We start from the raw sequence: 19,707 nt of genomic DNA, 5'->3' as shown, positions 1-19,707 counted from the left end.
TATTCCTTGACATTTTTTAAAAAGATGTAAACCAAACCAATTAAGTATCTTCTTATTCTGTGCTCAATGAAGATTTGTGTACATACATTTAGGAATGATTTACACATAGTTCTTAAAGTGATCATTTGATTGTATGATATATATATATAATATATATTGCATATATATTTTTATATATATATTTGTGTTGTTTTGTAATACACTTGACCAGGGGTGATATTGCTGTCAAAAAACAAGAAATCATGCATCCTGATAAAAACTTGAAGCATTGTCTGTTGCTGTATTTTGTAATCAGGTGTCTTAGAAATGGGCAAAGTGATTTTAAATAGTTATGTCTGGGAAATGAGAGATAAAGAGGGGGAGATTGGTTGGCAAGGAGAAGATGTTCATATATAAAGAAAGTGTTTAGGAAATAAGAGGTAGATGACATTGGATCTGGATACAACCTCAGTACAGTGTTCCAGATAGCGAGTACTTACTAATGGGAGTTGAAAAGTATTTGGCCTAGATATTGGGTCTCTGAAACCGAAAACTGTCATTTGTTGACATATTCCCTTTCTTCATGCTACAATAAAAATGTAGTTGCATATACCCTTTATTACTCAGCAAACTGAATTCATGGTAGAGAGTATGATGCACTGAGTGCCTCAGAGTTATTGAGAGAAGATGGTCTCCATAAGCTCATAATAGACACATGGTGTCTCAAATTTTAGGAAGCAGTTAGTCATGTAGTGTGTTCCTGAAGCAAGATTTCTTGTCTTTCTGTTTTTGTTTATCCTCTATCACATATTTATTTCAGGTTAAAAACCCGGGAAATGTAATCTTTGCCTTTTATACATTCTTGGAGAAGAATTGATGCCTTGTTTAAGAGACAGTCCATTTTCTTATTCTGTAGGATTTAACATGTGCTCTCACCAAAGGGCATGTTGCTAAAGAGTATTTTTTAAATTGCCCAATTCAAATTAGTACGCCAGGGGCCGTGTTACCAAGCACTAACAATGTGGTTTTCCTCAGCTGGTATATTGAAATGCCATGTTTCCACAGCCCACCACCCCCCCCCCCATTGATTTGATTTGAAATAGATTTTAAATTTGTACTAAGTTTTTTTGATTTGATTTGATTGATTTTAAATCAGCAATGGCTTGAAAGTAAACTTGGGTGACTAAATTTCTAACTTATTTGCTCCAGTCCAGTTATGCAAATATTTTCCTATATAAGAGGCATTGAGCTTTTTCCAAGTGAATTTTTTTGTGTATATATTATATTCGTGAAACTCGATTTATAGTATTCCTGTATTCAAGTTCAAGCTAAAAAGTTAAATAATTTCAGATGTGCCCTTCTTTAAAAAAAAAAACAATTTTGAAAAATTGAACTTAAGAATCAGGCTCAGGACGATTAATATTTTTTTGAAAGGATTTAGGTTAATCTTTTATATTATCTATTCCTATGAATTTAATGGATAGTATTTTTTCTAGTGAGTTTAATTGATGGTTCAAAGTTAACTTAGGCAAGTAAGTTAACCTCAGCGTTTTCACCTGTAAAAACGGGATGATGATATCTACATCATAGGGTAAACCAGATACTACACTTTACTAGAGCCACAACGGGCAGCATTTCTATTATAAGACTTAATAGGAATGTATTCATGATCCAGCTCAAACACCACCTCCTCAGCAAAGTCCGTCCAATTCTTCCTCAGAGTGATTTCACTCTCTTTCTCTGGGTTCCCCTAACACTTAGACAAATTATCATCTGCAAGAACCAGGAATATGTTTTATTTGTATTTTTGTTCTTTCACCTTACCACCTTTTTTCTCCCCCTTTCTCATCTTTCCTCCCTCCTAAAAAGAGAAACTAGCATGGTACCTGGCACTTGGCAGAGAATGCTAGTATCTGTCACATCTAAACAAATGGCCAAATGGATCTTTGAAAAGTCTCTTCTTTATGTTTCAGAAAATTGGGCACATCCATTTTTGTCCAGTGCTTTTTTTGTATGAATACAAGCAACATCAGCCAACTTCTTTTGCTGAAGTAGCAACAGCATCTGCTATTTGTGTAAGACACTTTAAGGCACAAAGGTTAAAGGCAGACAAAAAATAATCGTGAGTGAAATTGTGCTCATTTCTCCTTTATATTTGGCATTATTGTAGAAATACATAACCTACAAAAAATTGTAAGCTGCTTACTATTTTCTGCAAGCACATTTGGATCTCTAAGTAAATTGATGTTTTTAGTTGTTTAGATTGTTTTGGGGAAGGCTACATTAGTCTTGACCCTCTAGTATGTAGTTTTCCTTGTCCTTAGTTATCATTATTGTATTGATGCATTTAACCAGACCTTTAAACATACTGTTTTTGTATATTGCATCCTTCTGTAATGGAGATTGATCTGTAGTAAGAAGATGATACTCATGGCATTTATTTTTTAAATTGCATTTTTCCTTCCTATTGAGAATTGCTTGGAATTCTAAAATATTTTTTTTTAATTTAGGTGGATCATATGGCAGAAGACAGTCATTTATTTTTGTTGATTTGGCTTCCTATATGAATCTAATATATACAGTTATTTGATTTCCCATAAAACTCCCAATAAGCATTTTTAAAGCACAATTTTTTCTCAACTTTCTTCTCAAAACTAGCTGATTTTAATACGTGACTGAAAGTAGGCAGTCAAAAGAGAAAATGGGATTTATTGCTTTTTATATAAACCTAAGGAACCCTAGGTTTAAACCTTAAATTTGGGTAAAAACCTAGATTTAATTTCTTCTGTAGCTTGGATGTAGTTAATTGGACTTTGAACTCATCATTTGTACATAGCCCTGTTGGTCTCTTCTCTTCCCCAGCACACAATTTTGTTTCATATGTGTGTTTGTTATTTGTTTTTTATCTTTTTTTCTATTTTCTCTTTATTTGATTGACTTTTGAACCCAGGTAGGTAGGGTAAGGCTGTTTACTCCACTGTCTGTCAAACGCTTTCCCACAAAATAGCCACCAGCCACATGCGGTTATTCAGCATCTGAAAATGGGACTGGTCTGAATTCAGATTGCTGTAAATGTAAAGTACACACGGCATTTCAAAGACTTGGTAGAAAAGAATAAAATAGTTTCATTAATAATTTTTATGTTAATTACATGTTAAAAGTAGAATATTTTATATTATATATTGCCTTATATATTCTTCCCAGTTTACTGGAGTTCCCCAGTGGGGAAAAGAGGAGAGAGTTGCTGACAGTTAAGCCTTTCAGTGAGACAGTGAGGGTATTGCTGCTATCCTTCCTGAACTCTTACGTGTCCTAATAAATCTTACAAAGAGCAATAGTAAAGTACTGAGCTGAGGGTTGTTCCTGGCTTTGCACTTAACTGCCTCATGGCTAGAAGATTTAAAATACAAACCAGTATCTTTATATTACATGTTTTTCTTTAACTTCTATCACTATTAAATTCCATTATATTTACATTATGGCAGTGGCTTTGGCTTATTTATAGTCAAATATATAAAGGGGCGAGGCAAGTAACAAACGAATGAATCCATCCTATCTTAAACAACGTGAAATGATATATGTCCTGTGCAACAGGTATATGTCATCTCTGGAGGGTAAACCTTACTCCTGTTCAGCTGATTATTGCCTTGATAGGAGTTCATGTTGCCAGATCTTTCAGGTTTTTAAGAGGAGCCACAAATCTGGATTTTTAAGAATTTGAAATCTCCCAATTTTAAAATACTGACAAACATTATAAGATGTAAAAGTATTTATGCAGTCAAACTAAATATAACTGTGGTTTGAATGGTACTGCTTTAGAACTTTGGACTTAAGGAGATACTGCTTGGAAATAAATAAAGGTTTTAGGTACTTTAGATGACCTAATTAAAGTATACCAGTTAAGAAAAGAGGCTTACAATCACCTGCTGATGAATGGTTTTTAAATTTGACACCTTTTAGAGAATATTAATCTCAAAATAATGGATAATTGAGAAATAGTATATTTCTCTGTATTTTTTTAGTATACTTTTCTGGTATAGTTTTATTTTCTGTAGGAATGTTTTTCTGCTCCTTATTCTCTTATTTATTTTTCTGTTGCTTGTTATAATGTAAATTTAGGTTTCCTCAACATTTAGAAGAAGGCTGTATCAGGTTGCTTTTTTAACCTTACAGAGCTCCCTTTTCTGGGGGGTGTGTGTGTGTGTACTGTTCAGGAATATGGTAGCTTGCTTCCTGGCTCTGCTCCCCTCCCCCCACTTTTATCTGGGCTTCCTTTTTCCTTTATCTCTGCGGTCCCTCTCCTGCTCAGTCTTGACCCCACTCCCAGCAGTTTCCCCTTAGTGTGGCCTCTGTCCTTCAGTGGAACCTTGGAGCAGTTGTTTGGAGAGTTCACAGGGGCTAGATTTCTGCAGCCCCAGAAGAGGCCTAGAGGTAGTCCTCCCTTGCACTCACCAAGTTGAAGTTGAAGCATTTGAGTCCCTGTTTTTTTGCTCATCAGCGGGGGTCTGCTCTTAGCTGTTGGAGGCCAATTTCATAATCTCATTATGTGGTCCCTCCATATGTAGTTTACAACATGGCTCTTGCTGCTCTCAGGTCAGCAGGAAGATCTCTCAGGAACTTCATCCCCTTTCAGTAACCTACCCAGATTAGGCTAGGTCCACCCAGAATAATCTTCCTTTTGATTAACTCAAACTCAAATGATTAGGAAACTTATTTACATCTGCAAAATATTTTCTGCCGTATAATATGACATAATCATGCAAGTGATATCTTGATATATGTAGGTCTTTCCCAATTTAAGAGGTGTGGAATATACTGGGTATATACACCAGGGGGCTGAATTCTTGGAGGTCATTTTAGAATTCTGTCTACCATAATTTTTATTCTATTTTTAATTGCTCTAAAAGGTAACATTACCTAAAGCAAAAATAGTAATGATATGTTGTATGTTTATGGCGTATAGAAAAAATCAATCTATATTACTATTGTCATTATATATATACATACATATATAATATATAGTATCAGTACATACGTATTGTACACACACACACACTAGAGTAACCTAAACCCTTCCCAATTTCAGCTGCTATCTCAGATTGGCCCACAGCACTTTCCAGTGAATACCCAATGGCTGTTTGGGATTCTCCAGTTTTCAGATCTCTTACATGCTTTATGGCTTCCCTCTGCTTCCTTCTACACTGATACTGATAATATGCAGGTCTTGAGGCTATTGATGATTCATGGAGAATACTTTTCCACATAGTTATGTTGTGAATGTTTCCCTTGGGTTTGGGATCTGCTGTCCATTTGCTCCATCTGTTTTTATGTGAGGAATTAGGAAGGTTCAGAAACTGCTGCAAATGCTGCTGTCCTCCCAGAAAATGTGAACCTAATGTGTGGGGTGGTGGCAAGAAGTCAGATGGTTAACTGTGTTTGAATAGGTTTACGAATTATATTTAAGAACAATAGTCATATTCTTTTTATAAAAGTTGAGAGAAGGCTTAACAGTCATTTGCTGCTGCTTTTAAAAGAAGCCTTTACCAGAAAAAAATCATAGAAAACTTGGAAAAAACAAAAAACAAAAATAAAGGTGACCTAGCTCATGATGTTGAAAGCTGTTGTGTTTCTGGCAGTGTATAAAGTCCATTCCCAACCACAGACACAGTATATGAGCTAGAATAGGTTATGTCTCTACCCTTTTGTAGCTCTCTTCCACATTTTGTGCCCAAGTCGGGTCTTATAAAACATTGAGGAATTACATGCATTACCGTTCACTGTTCAGACTTGGTTTTAACCGAGAAATTTACTGAATAGTGCTTGTCCTATTCCCTAGATAAAGATAAAATAACATTTGAAATTTATTCAGATGAGCTCCAAGGAGTAATCAGTATTTACTAAGGGCCAGTCCTTCACAGGCAGGCAATGCAGTTTTGAAATACATATCAACTTCAAGTTCCTTAATCTACAAGTAAAGACTCAACTCTCTCTTTAAACTTAAAGAATAATGTGTATGCTCACTGTTGTAGATGGGTTTACAATACTACAGTGTTCCAAAATTTTGGAACATAACTTTTACTATAAAAAGTTCAGTTCTCTGCCACACAGAATTTCAGCCATATTGTTGTTATGTAGATTGTTGTTATAAAGATTACAAAAAGATGATAAAGTTGTATGCTAATTCTAAGTGTAACTATTATGTTTAAAAGCTATTATGTTAAATTATTATGTATGTAAAAATATGTTTATATGTATTTTTTTCTCTACTTCTCTTTTAAGTTCTCAACCAATTTCCTCTCCAGTCATCCTTCAGTTTGGTCATGCAGAGACCCTTCTTCCACTCCTTTCTCTCATGGGCTACTTCAAAGACAAGGAGCCCCTAACAGCTTACAATTACAAGGAGCAAATGCATCGGAAGTTCCGAAGTGGTCACATTGTACCCTATGCCTCAAACCTAATATTTGTGCTTTACCATTGTAAAAATGCTAAGACTCCTAAGGAAGAATTCCAAGTGCAGATGTTACTGAATGAAAAGGTGTTACCATTGGCTCACTCACAAGAAACTGTTTCTTTGTATGAAGATCTGAAGAACCACTACAAGGACATCCTTCAGAGTTGTCACACCAGTGAAAAATGTGAACTACCAAAGGTGAACACATCTGATGAGCTATGAGTAACTGGCAAACATTTTTAATTCATCAGGAATCTACAGGGAGTGATCCCATGCTTGGAATAGGTGGGCAATCCCTGGCTACAGCAAGCTTTAATATTACTTGGGTATTTTTGTCTTTTCAAAGAAAAACATTTCTTTTTGAGTCTGGACATGGATGTGTAAGAAATGATTCTTCACTGGAGCAGCTCTCTTAAGGGAAAAAAAAATCTATTCAAAAAGATAACTGGCACTACAAACATTTACAGAAGTTAAATATTTATGTAAGAAATCTCACACTAAGATAGAATATGATTTCAAGATGATACTTGAAAGTTGGAGTAACAAAATATTATGTCAGTTGGACAATCCATAACTTGATTGGACTAAGTCTAGGAACTTTACCAGTTGTGCTGCAGTTCTTTCTCTTTTCCTCAGGTAGCAAAGTTCTGGTATCATCTTTCTTAATCAGAACTATTATGATTCACTGAGAGTATCGCTTTGAAAGAAAGCTAACATCTCTCTAGTTGAGAATTTGAAACAATATTAATAAACAGAGTCTGATTTAAAAGAACACCTTCACTGAAGGAAGACAAAAATATAATAAAATAAATATCTTTGTTAATAGTATTTATAAAGTATTTGAACACTGTTTCAATAATTCCTTTTAACCTAGTAAGTCTTGCAAGGCCATTCTTTAATTATTATCATTCCTGTTTCACATATGTAACAGTGGAAGAACAAAGAGGACCATTAGCAACAAGACAGAAGAATAGAATCAAAGTTTCTTAAATCCATTGCTTAGCATTTTTTTAAAAAATTTTGTCATTTTTGCTTGTATTTTTATATTTTGCTATTATGTGAAATATATCTTTTGATGGTTTAGTTTCCTTTTTGTTCATTTCTGTAAAGAAAGACTTCCTACTGGTGGGCTTAGTTTTACAGATATGAACCCATTTCAAAGAAATGGTTCTGAGTTCTGTCAAATGCCAGGAAAATGTTTGCTATAATAATAAACAGAATTCCTGTGACTTTACTACCAGGTCTTTTCTGCTCTCCGTATTGATACACAATCAGTAACTGATGGTAACAGGCGAGCATTTCAAGCAGCTTTGACTAAATCAGGCAATATAAGGAAATTTTTTTCTAATAGAAGTTTCCTCAGATTTTCACTTCTTAAAGAAATATTGAAATCTATTTTATTAAAAATCTAAATAAAAAGTGATACAACTATATATTGAAAGTATAAAAGAAGATGCATAGATCATTGGTCTGTAGATCATTGATCTTCAAATGAATGATGTTCATAAAGTAAGATGATTAGCTGATAAATACTACTGATGCATCAATACACTGCTGATTGTTCCTGCAAAGGTCTGGTATTAATCTTTTTCCTTTCTTAAATTTGTAAGTAGGCAGACAAGAAGAGAACAGTATGATGAGCATTCATGCCCATCATACTGTTTTATCAAAATTAACATTATATCATTGGGTTTAGATCCAAATAAGAAGAACTGAGGACTTTTGTATGCCTCCCTGGTGCTTTTGCCCTCACTCCCTGCCAGAGGTGGCCACCAACGTGAAGTTCAGTATTTACCACTCCATTGCATGCTTGACTCTGAAAACTTGTAGTATTGTTGTGGGAATTTAAAGTTTTCTATAAATGGACTTATACTGTGCATATCATCCTTGAATAATTGATTTCTTTTCATTGCTGTGTTTGTTTTTCAAGGCTTCTTGATCCTGATCACTTGTCTTAAATTAACACCATCAGTTCATCAATACCTGTTGTGTTCTTCTTATGTACAAACACTAGACTCAGTCTATGGGCATGTTGAAGTGGAATGAACCTAGTTTTTCTTTCAAGGGGGTTATCTTAAAAGACCTTAAGACAAATTTACTTGATGTCTGGAACATTAAATAATTTGATTCATAAACTTTTCATAGACTATTAAAGTTTTATAGGAATTGTTTAATTTATTGTTAAATAGGACCATATAGTTATCATTGTAGTCATTGGTATGTAAAATATTTCAGGATAGAGGGTAAGTGTGGTCCATTTTCCTTAATGTTACAGAGGTTGTGACATTACTCTGGTGCTATTATTCTCACTTAGGAGATGCCTGAAACTGAAGAATCTCATGATAAAAGCAAAAGATCTTATCTAGGATAGGATATATAAAAAGTTGAACGTTGAATAATAATCTTTGGCCAACAAGAGTTCATTCATGATAGGTGACCAAATTATCCAGTCAAGCCAAAATTTAATCGCTATCGGTTCTGAGACTTTAGTCAGTTAATAAATAGCCTATGGACATTAGCCATTTTTCTGTCTAGTCTACAACTTGATGTGTGCAGTGCATTGTACTTACTGTTTTTTATAGTCATTTTATCATTTTGAAGTTTTTGCTCTCCAACACATAATCATGCACTTGAAGCTCTTTTTGTATATAATCTTGATCTCAAAAGGAGCTTCGTGTTTTCAGGCAAAATCAACTTTTACGATATCTTTGAGTGCTTTCCTTTTATAAACTGCAGAATTGATTCATGCCCTTAAATATTTGGGAGTTACATACAACCAAACCAGAATCTGTAAGTGTCAATTTTTGGAATATATTTCTCTAAGGTGGTATTTCATATAATTCATTAATGATCCTTGGAATTTGGACTGTGTTCTGCCAAATGTAAGCTGAAAATAAATATTTGCATTACAGTATAATTTGCCTGTATCTAGCTCTTCTCCTTAACTTACCCAATCGCTTAATTCTCATAGAATCACAGGCCACTGAATTCTCTCCTAACTATTCTTTTTCTCTCACTCAAGCATTTCCTTCCACTCACCTATCAGCTCAGTCTACCCTTAAGCACGTTCACATCAATCTGTTAAGCTATTTTTTAATTGGTGTGTGTGTGTGTGAGAGAGAGAGAGAGAGAGAGAGGAGAGAGAAAGGGAGAGAGACAGTATTTTTGAGAAAATTCCACAGCAAGAAAAAAGATGTCATATTCTTCTAGTTAAAAGATTTGTAGTTTGAGCTTCATACCTTGCAACTTGGGAGGAAGTTAACTTCCTAAACTTTATTTTATCATTACTGGAATAATACATTTAAAAAAAATTTTTTTATTTAATTATTTATTTATTTATGGCTGTGTTGGGTCTTCGCTTCTGTGCGAGGGCTTTCTCTACTTGCGGCAAGTGGGGGCCACTCTTCATCGTGGTGTGCGAGCCTCTCATTATCGCGGCCTCTCTTGTTGCGGAGCACGGGCTCCAGACGCGCAGACTCAGTAGTTGTGGCTCACGGGCCTAGTTGCTCCGCGGCATGTGGGATCTTCCCAGACCAGGGCTCGAACCCGTGTCCCCTGCATTGACAGGCAGATTCTCAACCACTGCGCCACCAGGGAAGCCCTGGAATAATACATTTTACGATAGAAGGATTCTTAAATTTATTACTTCTAAAACCAGTCTCAGTTCAACATCTTCCATGTACTATATTCCCAGATTTTAAACCATTATTTAGACCCAAGCAGTTTATGTTTACACTTTTGTTTGTGTTACTGGGAGAACACATAATTGTTCATTAGAATGATAGCCTTCCAAATTGAATACTCCTCCTAGTTTAATAACATTTCATTAGAATATTTATTTTACATTATTTATGAAATAGCTAATATGAAAGATTAAGTTGGAATTTATTGATTCTCTCAGCATTTTTCATTAGAGTTCATTCTACCAACCTTGAGGTTCTGATTGTCTCTTGACCAAATGTTAACAATGTGGGTGCTTTTGGAAACTTTTTCAATAAATATTCTCATTCTGGAAGAAAATCCAATTTTGATGTAAAATATGTAAATATGTACTTGTGAACCATATCTATGATAGAGAGAGAGGTGGGGTCCTTGGGACAATGACTCGGCAGAAGACCAGGACATGACTAAAACACAGGCCTCTAGGGAACTGGGAAATAATTGAGATGAGATCCCAATGAGCCAAAACAAAAACCAAGTGGGAATATTCCTCTACTGAATTAGTAGGATTAACCAGCAGGTTTAAACAAAATTGTAGGGACGGAGTTGCAGCCTTAGTGTTCTGTTTACAGGATACTTAGGGAGGTGGTATTAAATGGCTCAGAACTGATATGTGAGATTTTCCTACATATCTAGTACTAAGTTATTTTCCTGAACCTTGGTTGGGGTATCAGGGGATGGGGAGGGTGGAGTCGGTCAGAAGTGCTCTTCCTTGCCCTTTCAGAGATCTCCTGATTCTGTTCCTGCCCCCATTTTCATCTGGGCCTTCTCTTTCCTGTACCCTTTTTGTCTCCTGTTTAATATGGATTTTTATTCCCAGAAGATGTTTCTCAAAGTTATGTTCCAGAAGGCAGCTTCAGCTAGTGAGTTTTGAGAGTTCATAGGGCCCCTCTGCTCAAGTCCTCTCAGAGCTTAAGGTAGTAATTCCTTGCACAACAGCAGTTAGCCCTCTGAACTTCCAGTGAGTACCTATAGTGACTTGGGAGTTCCCTCATTCCATCAGCTACTCTACTGCTTCCCTCTGCTTCTTGCCAGTGAGATGGTGCTTATTGGTATGGGCCTTGTAGCAATTGGTGGTTTGTCTTCCACCCTCTCAGTCTGGGAAATTCTTAGGGATGTTTCATCAACTTGTGTTGCAGATACTGTCTATGGGTTTTTGTTTTTTAACTTTTGTTGCTCTCTTTTTAGGTGATGGGAGGTGATGGGAAAAGTTAAAAAATCATGCCATCGCTGTCATCTTCTCAGATTCTCCTTTCTAAGTCTTTTAGAGGATCATCACCATTCATATATCTTCACTGATAAAGTTCCTGTTCAACTAATTTGCCCATTTTTTTAAAATTTACTTATTTATTTATTTTTGGCTTGTTGGGTCTTTGTTGCTGCATGCAGGCTTTCTCTGGTTGCGGCCATAGGGTCCTCATATGTTCAGTTTTGGTAGTTACTGCTAAACAATTTTCTGAAGAAGTTGAACCAATCTATACTCCCAAAAATGGTATGTGAAAGTGCCATATGGCTGACATTCTACCGATAGTTGGTATTATCCATCTTTTTCATTTTAGCTATTTTTGTAGTGTGTTGAGTTATCTCATTGTGGTTTTAATTTGCATTTCTTTATGGTTAATGAAATTAAGCATTTTCAAATGGCCATTACATACTTCTTTTGTGAAGTGCCTGTTCTAGTCTTTTGCCCATTTTTGTATTGGATTGCCTGCCTTTTTTCTTGTACTGATTTGTAGGCTCTAGTAGCTTTAAATCTTTTTCTTTATCCTTGATATTCTGAAATGTAAGTGTGGAATTGTCTTTGTTTAGTATGAGAAGGTAGACCTGAAAACTCATGTTTTTTTCCAGATCTGGAAACTTCTCAGTTTTTCTTTCTTTAAACATATTTCTCTGCCATTTTTCCATTCTCCTCTTCTGGAACGCCTGTTAGATGTATGTTGGATCCTTTCAGTCGGTTCACCTATAAATTGGTCCTTCAGGTCTCTTCACAGCTTTTCTATATGTTTTTCAACCTTTGTCTCTCAATGCTTCCTTCTAATTTCCTTACTGTTTTCGTCTAGTCTAGAGTTTATCCAATCCGGTGAGGTTTTTTTTGTTTGTTTAATTTTATTACTACTTTTTAAAAACTTCATGACTACTTAAAAATAATTTCCAATACTTCTAATTGGTTCTTTTTCATATTCACCTGTTTTATTTCTTTTTGTTTTATCTTTTGTTGTTCTTTTAAAATGAAAGTTAATCTTCAGTTTATCTCTTTGGCCATTCTAAACATTTATTTTAGAGTTTTGTCATTCTGTAACATAAAATTAATTTTTTCAGGGATGAATTCATGTTCTCATTGTTGATTTTATTGTTTGTTTTTCTTTTTTAGCAGTAGGTTTCTTTTTGTTTGAAATGTCTTTGGCACACTTGTTTACCAAAGAAGTTGTTTACTTATGTCTTCTTTTTCTCCTTTTCCTCTTTCTCCTTTTTTCAATCTTTCTGTCCTTACCTCTGTTTAATGGTTCTGCAGTGGCTGCAGTCTAGATACCTAGCCCCAAACCATGTCTCATAATGATACTTGGGGGTCTCCTGTATCACCAAGCCATTCCTAGGCATAAGCATTGTCCTCCTGATTCCTGAGGCCATTGCCCCCTGTTCCTTGGCCTGCCAAGGCCTACTGCTTTCTCTTAGGCCATGTCTCCTGGAAGTGGCTGTACAGCAGTTTTTTTTAATCCTTTGAAATCCCAGTAAATCATTAATTTCCTATCTCATTTGGAATATATTTAATCCCCATTAAATTTCAGAAGTTAGAGACCCAGCTGTGTATGCCCACTTCCTGGCCAGGAGCATCAGCCCCTCTCACTGCTTCATGTTACTCTTCTGTTTCTGGTTCATGGAATATGTAATCTTTTTTCGAGGCCCCTCATATCTTTTCTTTATTTTGATTTTTGTATTTTATTTATTACCATTTGAGCAGAAGAGGTATGTCAAAGTGTGGACTTACTGAGTCATTTTGACCAGAAATGCAGTTATATACATATTTTTAATATTGGTAGCTACTTCCTGGGAATTCCCTGGCGGTCCAGGGGTTAGGAGTCCACGTTCTCACTGTTGAGGGCCCTGGTTCAATCCCTGGTTGGGGAAGTAAAATCCCACAAGCCGTGCGGTGCAGCCAAAAAAAAAAAAAAAATATATATATATATATATATATATATGTATACTGAACAATTATATATATATATAGAAAATACATATATATTGGACAGTTATTGAACTTCTCTGAACCTCAGTTGATTCATATGTAAAACAAGGCTATTGGACCAAGGTCCTTAAAGTCCATTCCAATTCTAAATTCTGTTGTTTATGTAACCTACAACCTATGATTTGTGTCTGTGTTCAGTCAGCTAATTTGTAGTGTAGGACACTTGAAATCCACGTTTTCTGCTTTCTGACTCAGCGGCTGTTTCTGCCATACCTCACAACTCTCCTCATTGTAAACACAGCAGACAATCATGAAATCAAATCCATAGCATGCCACACCCACCCAGTCCAGTCTTCTAACTAGAAAGTTGGGCATTTCTCCAGTTTTTCTTATACCGCTTTCTGGAATTCCAAACAGAAGATCTGATAAGGTTTCAAAAGTCGAATCTGGGGCTTCCCTGGTGGCGCAGTGGTTGAGAATCTGCCTGCTAATGCAGGGGACATGGGTTCGCGCCCTGGTCTGGGAAGATCCCACATGCCATGGAGCAACTGGGCCCGTGAGCCACAACTGCTGAGCCTGCGCGTCTGGAGCCTGTGCTCCGCAACAAAAGAGGCCACAATAGTGAGAGGCCCGCGCACCGCGATGAAGAGTAGCCCCCGCTTGCCGCAACTACAGGAAGCCCTAGCACAGAAACGAAGACCCAACATAGTAATGAATCAATCAATAAATAAATCTTTAAAAAAAAAAAAAAAAAAAAAAAAGTCGAATCTGTGTGATACAAAAGTTGATTCTTTTTTTTTTTTGGCCGTGCCCCTTGGCTTGCAGGATCTTAGTTCCCCTTATTTACCTGACCAGGGATTGAACCCAGGCCCCAGCAGTGAAAGAACCCAGTCATAACCACTGGACCAAGAGGGAATTACCCAGAGTTGATTCTTATGCAAAGAGCAAAGGGCAACAATTGAGAAAGAAGCTTTTTTGCATAGTTATTATAATCTCAGAAAACTGGGATCAGTCATCAGTGTAAGCAACATGCCTGATGCAGAACTGGAAGAGATAACGATCAGGGGGTGGTTCTTAGATGGTAAAAACAGTTACAGTGACCACATCATCAAGGAAGTAGGGCCTGGCAAAAAAAAAAAAAAAATTACCTGTTGCTTTTTATTTACTAACTAACCCAACTAAAGAGATGGTTTTTAAAAAGCCACAAAACCTGAAACTTTCAGGAAACTGATAACATTTTTTTAGCCAATTAAAGAAATTCAGGCTCCTGTTCTGATATGCTAACAGCTAGTTTATAGAGTAATTTACAACACCAGTCTATGGGCTATAGGAAGGCTCTATTGTGTTTGAGAACAAAACAAAAGCACTAGACTGAAGTACAGTCTTGTGGTCTAGTGTTATCTCTGCAACTCACTAGGTATGTGACTTGACGAGGGTCACTTACCTTCTTCACATCTCACCTTTTTATTCGCATCTGGAAAATGAAGAGTGTTCCAGAGAGAGTATGTTAGTGATAGAACAAGCAAGAAAACACTTAGATCATGAGGTCTGGAGAGGTTTTTTTTTTTCGCTCTTTGAATTCTATTCTTTGTTTTTAAACACAAAGTGTCCTAGTTGGTTGAATTAGTTCAATTTCAAACCTCCAAAGTTAAAATATAAGCATGTTAATATAAGTTGATTTAATTTTTAAAGATCGCGGGGATAGGTGAGTAGGAAATTTAAGGAGCAGCTCAAAAAAATCAAGCCCTGTGATGATTTAGAGAAGTCTGTGCTGAGCTCTCCACTGAGCCTCTAGCTCCATTTGGGGACCTGCGTTGGGATTGGCCTGGAAAGGAAGTTGTCTGGTGGAGCTTCTTTTTCTTGTCTCTAGAACTTGGCCTCACCTCAGCTCATGACACTTGAGTAGATTATTATTGCTCTAGGCTAGTCCCGTATGAAAATCTTCTTATGATGTAAAGCAGGCAAATCACTTCCCAAAGCAAACAAGTACAGGCTATCTACCTGAATCTCTTCTGGTTGGTGCAAGCCACTTTTTCCCCAACTGAGAGCAAAAGCTAATTAGCTAATTTTCTATTTGGGGCCAAATGACAGTCCAGTGACAGAAATGTGAGGTTCGTAGTAACTCGGAAGTGAGGGAGAAGTAGTGAGGCTTTTGTGCCTTGAGTTAAAATCTAAAGATGCTTTGTGAGAGCAGAACCCACTGGGGTCAGCAGGACCACCGCTTTTGACCCCAGTGCTGAAAAAAGTGAAACTAGGAAAAACAACCAAAAACATCGCCTTTCTTGATATCCTCTGTTATTTGCCAGCTCTGGAAGCTTAAACCTGTCTTCTGCTCCCCCTCCTCCCCTCTTTCATACCCTGCCCTCAGGATACGTGAGGGTGGAGGGCAAAACCATTAACATGAAGGGAAGGAGTTAAGTGCTGAGAAAGAAGAGGGCAGGTTTGAGGTGCATGGGGTCTAGGGCTTGAATCCTCTTTGTGGTTGTCATTGACTTCTAAACTGGGGTGGATGAGTTTCAGCATCTGGAACAAGTGCCCAGCACGTAATAGTGGTTCAACAAAGTAATTGTTGAATGAACTGAACAAGTTAAGTTCTGAGCCAGGTGTGGTTGTTGCTCTTAACTCTTTCTTCTGACATTTTCTCTCCCTCTGATGGGCTTATCTAGGCCAGGAGTCCTGGGGCTGCGGTGCATATAGAACATGTATTTTTATCGGTAGTTGTTATTTTACATCAGGAATCTTGCTGACAAAAAAACAATGCTCCTTGCAATAAAACTATCACCATGAAATATCACCATACATAATTCAAACATTCCTGACAATTGGTTCTTAGCACGTAAAGTACTTAAACAAATCATATAGTCAACTATTAGGCAAATAATTTAATGATAGAACACGAGAATTTCTTTAAACACAGTATTTCAAGTTACTCTATTTTTGTCTGGAGTACAGATCTGAAATGGTACAAATTGTACTCAAATACTGAACCATGAATTAATCGGATAGAATGAAACCTAAAAAAAAATTCTGACATAAGTTTCCATTCATTACTCCAACCTGCTGAGAAAGCTTGGACCAAGTGAGCGCTGGGTGAGGGATGCATGATCTCTTCAATGTGTTGCTTCTTTGCTGACTTGCTAGTTCTTCCCGAATCCCCTTTTCTATGCTGTTAAAGCAGTCAGATCCAGAGAAACTTGGGTATGGGCTTTGGGAGGAAAGGGCTGCAGGAGCTCCTTTGCTCTTGTGCCCTAGGCCTGCCTCTAGCCATGTGAAAGGGATCCTCCCCAGGGGCCAGCTCAGCTTACTCTAGTCTGCATGGGGGTTTAGGCCAAAGTCTTATAACATGCATTTTCCTGGCCTGTCTTTTGTGCGTTTTGTTTGTTTGTTTCCTTCAAGAACCTAAGGTGGGAAGGAGGTCAAGGGGAAGGAAGGGCAAGAAGAGAGGCATTTAAAATCCTGAGTCCTTGCCATCCCTTCCTCTCTTTGTAATCTCTGCTCCTTTTAAGTATGATTTACGGTATTCATGGAAATCAGCCTAGAGGAAGCTGTGGTCAGAAGCTGAAACGTTGTCCACCTGCGTGCCAACATACTGTTCCATTGATTTCAGTCATTCTGACAGGCAAGAAAGGACTAACAGATTGTGTGCTTACCGTGCTAGGCCTTGAACTAAAGCACTCACCTGTAGTCTCACTGATCCTCACAAGAATCTATGAGCTAGCTAACTGTTATCATTTCTCTTTCGTAGATGAAAAAAACGAGGCTCAGAAGTACCTTGTCCAAGGTCAGGACGTGCTAGGTCTGGGAGACAAATTCCAGCAGTCTGACTCTGCAGCCAGTGTTCTTACCTATTTTTTTTTTTTAATTTATTTTTGTTTTTGGCTGCATGGGTCTTCGTTTCTGTGCGAGGGCTTTCTCTAGTTGCGGCAAGCGGGGGCCACTCTTCATCGCGGTGCGCGGGCCTCTCACTCTTGCAGCCTCTCTTGTTGTGGAGCACAGGCTCCAGACACGCAGGCTCAGTAGTTGTGGCTCACGGGCCTAGTTGCTCTATGGCATGTGGCATCTTCCCAGACCAGGGCTCGAACCCGTGTCCCCTGCATTGGCAGGCAGACTCTCAACCACTGCGCCACCAGGGAAGCCCAGTGTTCTTACCTATTATATGTGTCTCCCTCCTCCACCACACATACTGAGGACAGCTGACAGTGTGCTCACGCTGGCCCAGACTAGGAAGAGTTCGCTTCTCGTTCTCAAGATGCTGCCTGCACCGCATGGTTGGTGTCTGGGACTCCACCATTAGACAGACTTCCTTGTGACCTAAAGCTTTGTCCGATGCACGAAGTGACACACCAAACTGCATCAGTCATTTCCTCAGCATGAAAGAATAAATTAGATGTTTTCCTCAGTGGATTGTTTATATCTTTGTGCTTCTGCCAAAGAAGAGTTGCCATTTGAGTCTAGTCATTATTTGTCTTAATAGGAATTATCTAAATTTGAATTTGTCTGTCATTCCTAAAACACTTATTGACTAGTATAAATAGCTACCTTTTATAGCATTTACATATCATTTTGGAAAGGGCATCAACCCATTGTTATTCTTATCTGGAATATTTCAGCAAAAGAGCTAAAGGACCTGGATGTGGTCAGACGACTCAGAACCAGAGGGAATGGGTTTATTTCTGTTCTCAATGAAGTTGTGCTTTGTTGGCACTAAATATGAGTATCAGTTCACGATGATGAGCAGGTCAGCCAAGGGACAAGAGTACTGTATTTCTTTTCAGTAATCTAATTGGGTGCCTTTGGAAGTCACCGGTCTGTCCACAAAGGAGGAATGACATAAAGAAGCCCTGTATTCACCACAATTATAATTCATTTTTAAAAAATCTCTGGAATATATTCAAGGAAATATTTTAAGGAACAACGTCCTTATCTGCCAAGCACACGTATCTTTAGCATATAAAATGACTTCATTTTTCATGCAAAATTGGCTTTTTAAAATGACTGGCTTGAACTTTGCTGAGCTAGAAAGGTGAGGCTAAACTTTGCTTTACTCCTCCCTCCTGCCACTGCAGATATTTATGAATGTTAACTAAATCTGATTCATTCTCAGATGTTCCATTCAAGGTAATTGTGCAACAACACAACTTAAAACTATGTCAAAGGCGACAGCAAAATAGGATCATTTAGAAAAAGTGTAATCGTTAGGGTTGTTCTCAAGTTAAATAGTAACGGTTTTCTTGTCCATGTCTAGATAGGTTAGTTTCTTTATTATTATTATTATTATTATTACATTAATGCTTTATTTATTTTTGCTGTTGTTGCAAAAATACCCTTAGAAAACTAAGATATTAAAGTCTTGTAAAATGGTTAATGGACACGTCTAATTACTGTATTTCATAAGATTTTTAAAATGTGGAAATTTAGTAGACACATTTTGTAATGTGAATATATATTTAGCTGATGAACTCTAACAGTTCAAATAGAATCATTTACAGCTTACTGAATAAATAAAAGTACCTCCATAAAGACTCACATGCCATAGGTAGGTTAGTTTCTAGTATCCATTTTCTGATGACGTTTTTCAAAAACAGCCAGGAGATCCATTGTCTTCCAGTCAGTAATCTCATACGTGTTTTAGCAGAGTTTATATAAATCGGATGCCCAGGATTTGGGCTTCAAATTTGGGCATTCACCGAGAATTTACTGAGGCTCCACTTTCATGCTAGGCACTGGGTAAATGACATCTCAGGAAACTCATGGCCTTCTGAGGGAGACAGACCCTTAAGAAGATCATTGTGGTGCCCTGTACAAGTGCTGAGGAGACACATGGAATGATCAGCTCTTCCTGGGCAGATCAGAGAAGCTTCCTCAATGAGGTAAGCTCTGAGCTGAGTCAGGAAGGCTAAGTAGCACTCACATGGCGAGAAGGGGCAGACAGGTGCCAAGTCTCAGCATGGTGAAGAGCTGTGTTTTGGGAACTGCAAAGGCATGTCCATTAATCTCACATTATAGAACTCTAGCTTGATTTAGCTCTGGACAAAACAGTTGTAACAATTACTGGTTTTCTTGAGAAATATGAAAACAGGGCCTTCGTATTTGAACATGTCTAGCTTCAAATCCTGATTCTACCATGTACCAGCTATAATCTTGAGGACATTACTGTCTCTCTCTGAGCATCAGTGTCTTTATCTGTAAAATTAGCATACTTACTTTGTGTATTTTTTAAAGGGTTATGAGAGACAGCACAGGTAAAGACCTATAACAAGTAGGATTGCCAGATCTGGCAAATAGTAATACAGGACACCCAGTTAAATTAGAATTTCATAAAGCAACAGATAATTTTTTTTGTATAACTATGTTCCAAACATTGCATGGGGCA

At 37.3% G+C, this 19,707-nt stretch overlaps 1 protein-coding gene across 3 annotated transcripts in view; it reads left to right on the top strand.

Moving 5' to 3' along the window:
* Nucleotides 1-19,357, top strand: part of MINPP1 (multiple inositol-polyphosphate phosphatase 1) — a 56,390-nt gene extending 37,033 nt beyond the window's left edge. Inside the window, exon 5 of one of the 3 annotated variants that reach the window (XM_036829248.1) lies at nucleotides 19,055-19,357. In XM_036829248.1, the coding sequence (XP_036685143.1) occupies nucleotides 19,055-19,163 (109 nt within the window). In that variant the 3' untranslated portion in view covers nucleotides 19,164-19,357. Of the gene's footprint in view, nucleotides 1-6,258; nucleotides 7,665-19,054 lie in introns of those variants that run through there. The other 2 variants (XM_036829247.1, XM_036829249.1) reach the window with 2 other exon arrangements.
* The last annotated feature ends 350 nt before the right edge of the window (nucleotides 19,358-19,707 follow it).

The sequence above is a fragment of the Balaenoptera musculus genome, chromosome 16 (genome assembly GCF_009873245.2).
Source record: "Balaenoptera musculus isolate JJ_BM4_2016_0621 chromosome 16, mBalMus1.pri.v3, whole genome shotgun sequence".
Taxonomy (NCBI): domain Eukaryota; kingdom Metazoa; phylum Chordata; class Mammalia; order Artiodactyla; family Balaenopteridae; genus Balaenoptera; species Balaenoptera musculus.
The sequence above is the reverse complement of the archived record's forward strand: the minus strand, read 5'-3'. Positions and strand labels throughout refer to the sequence as shown.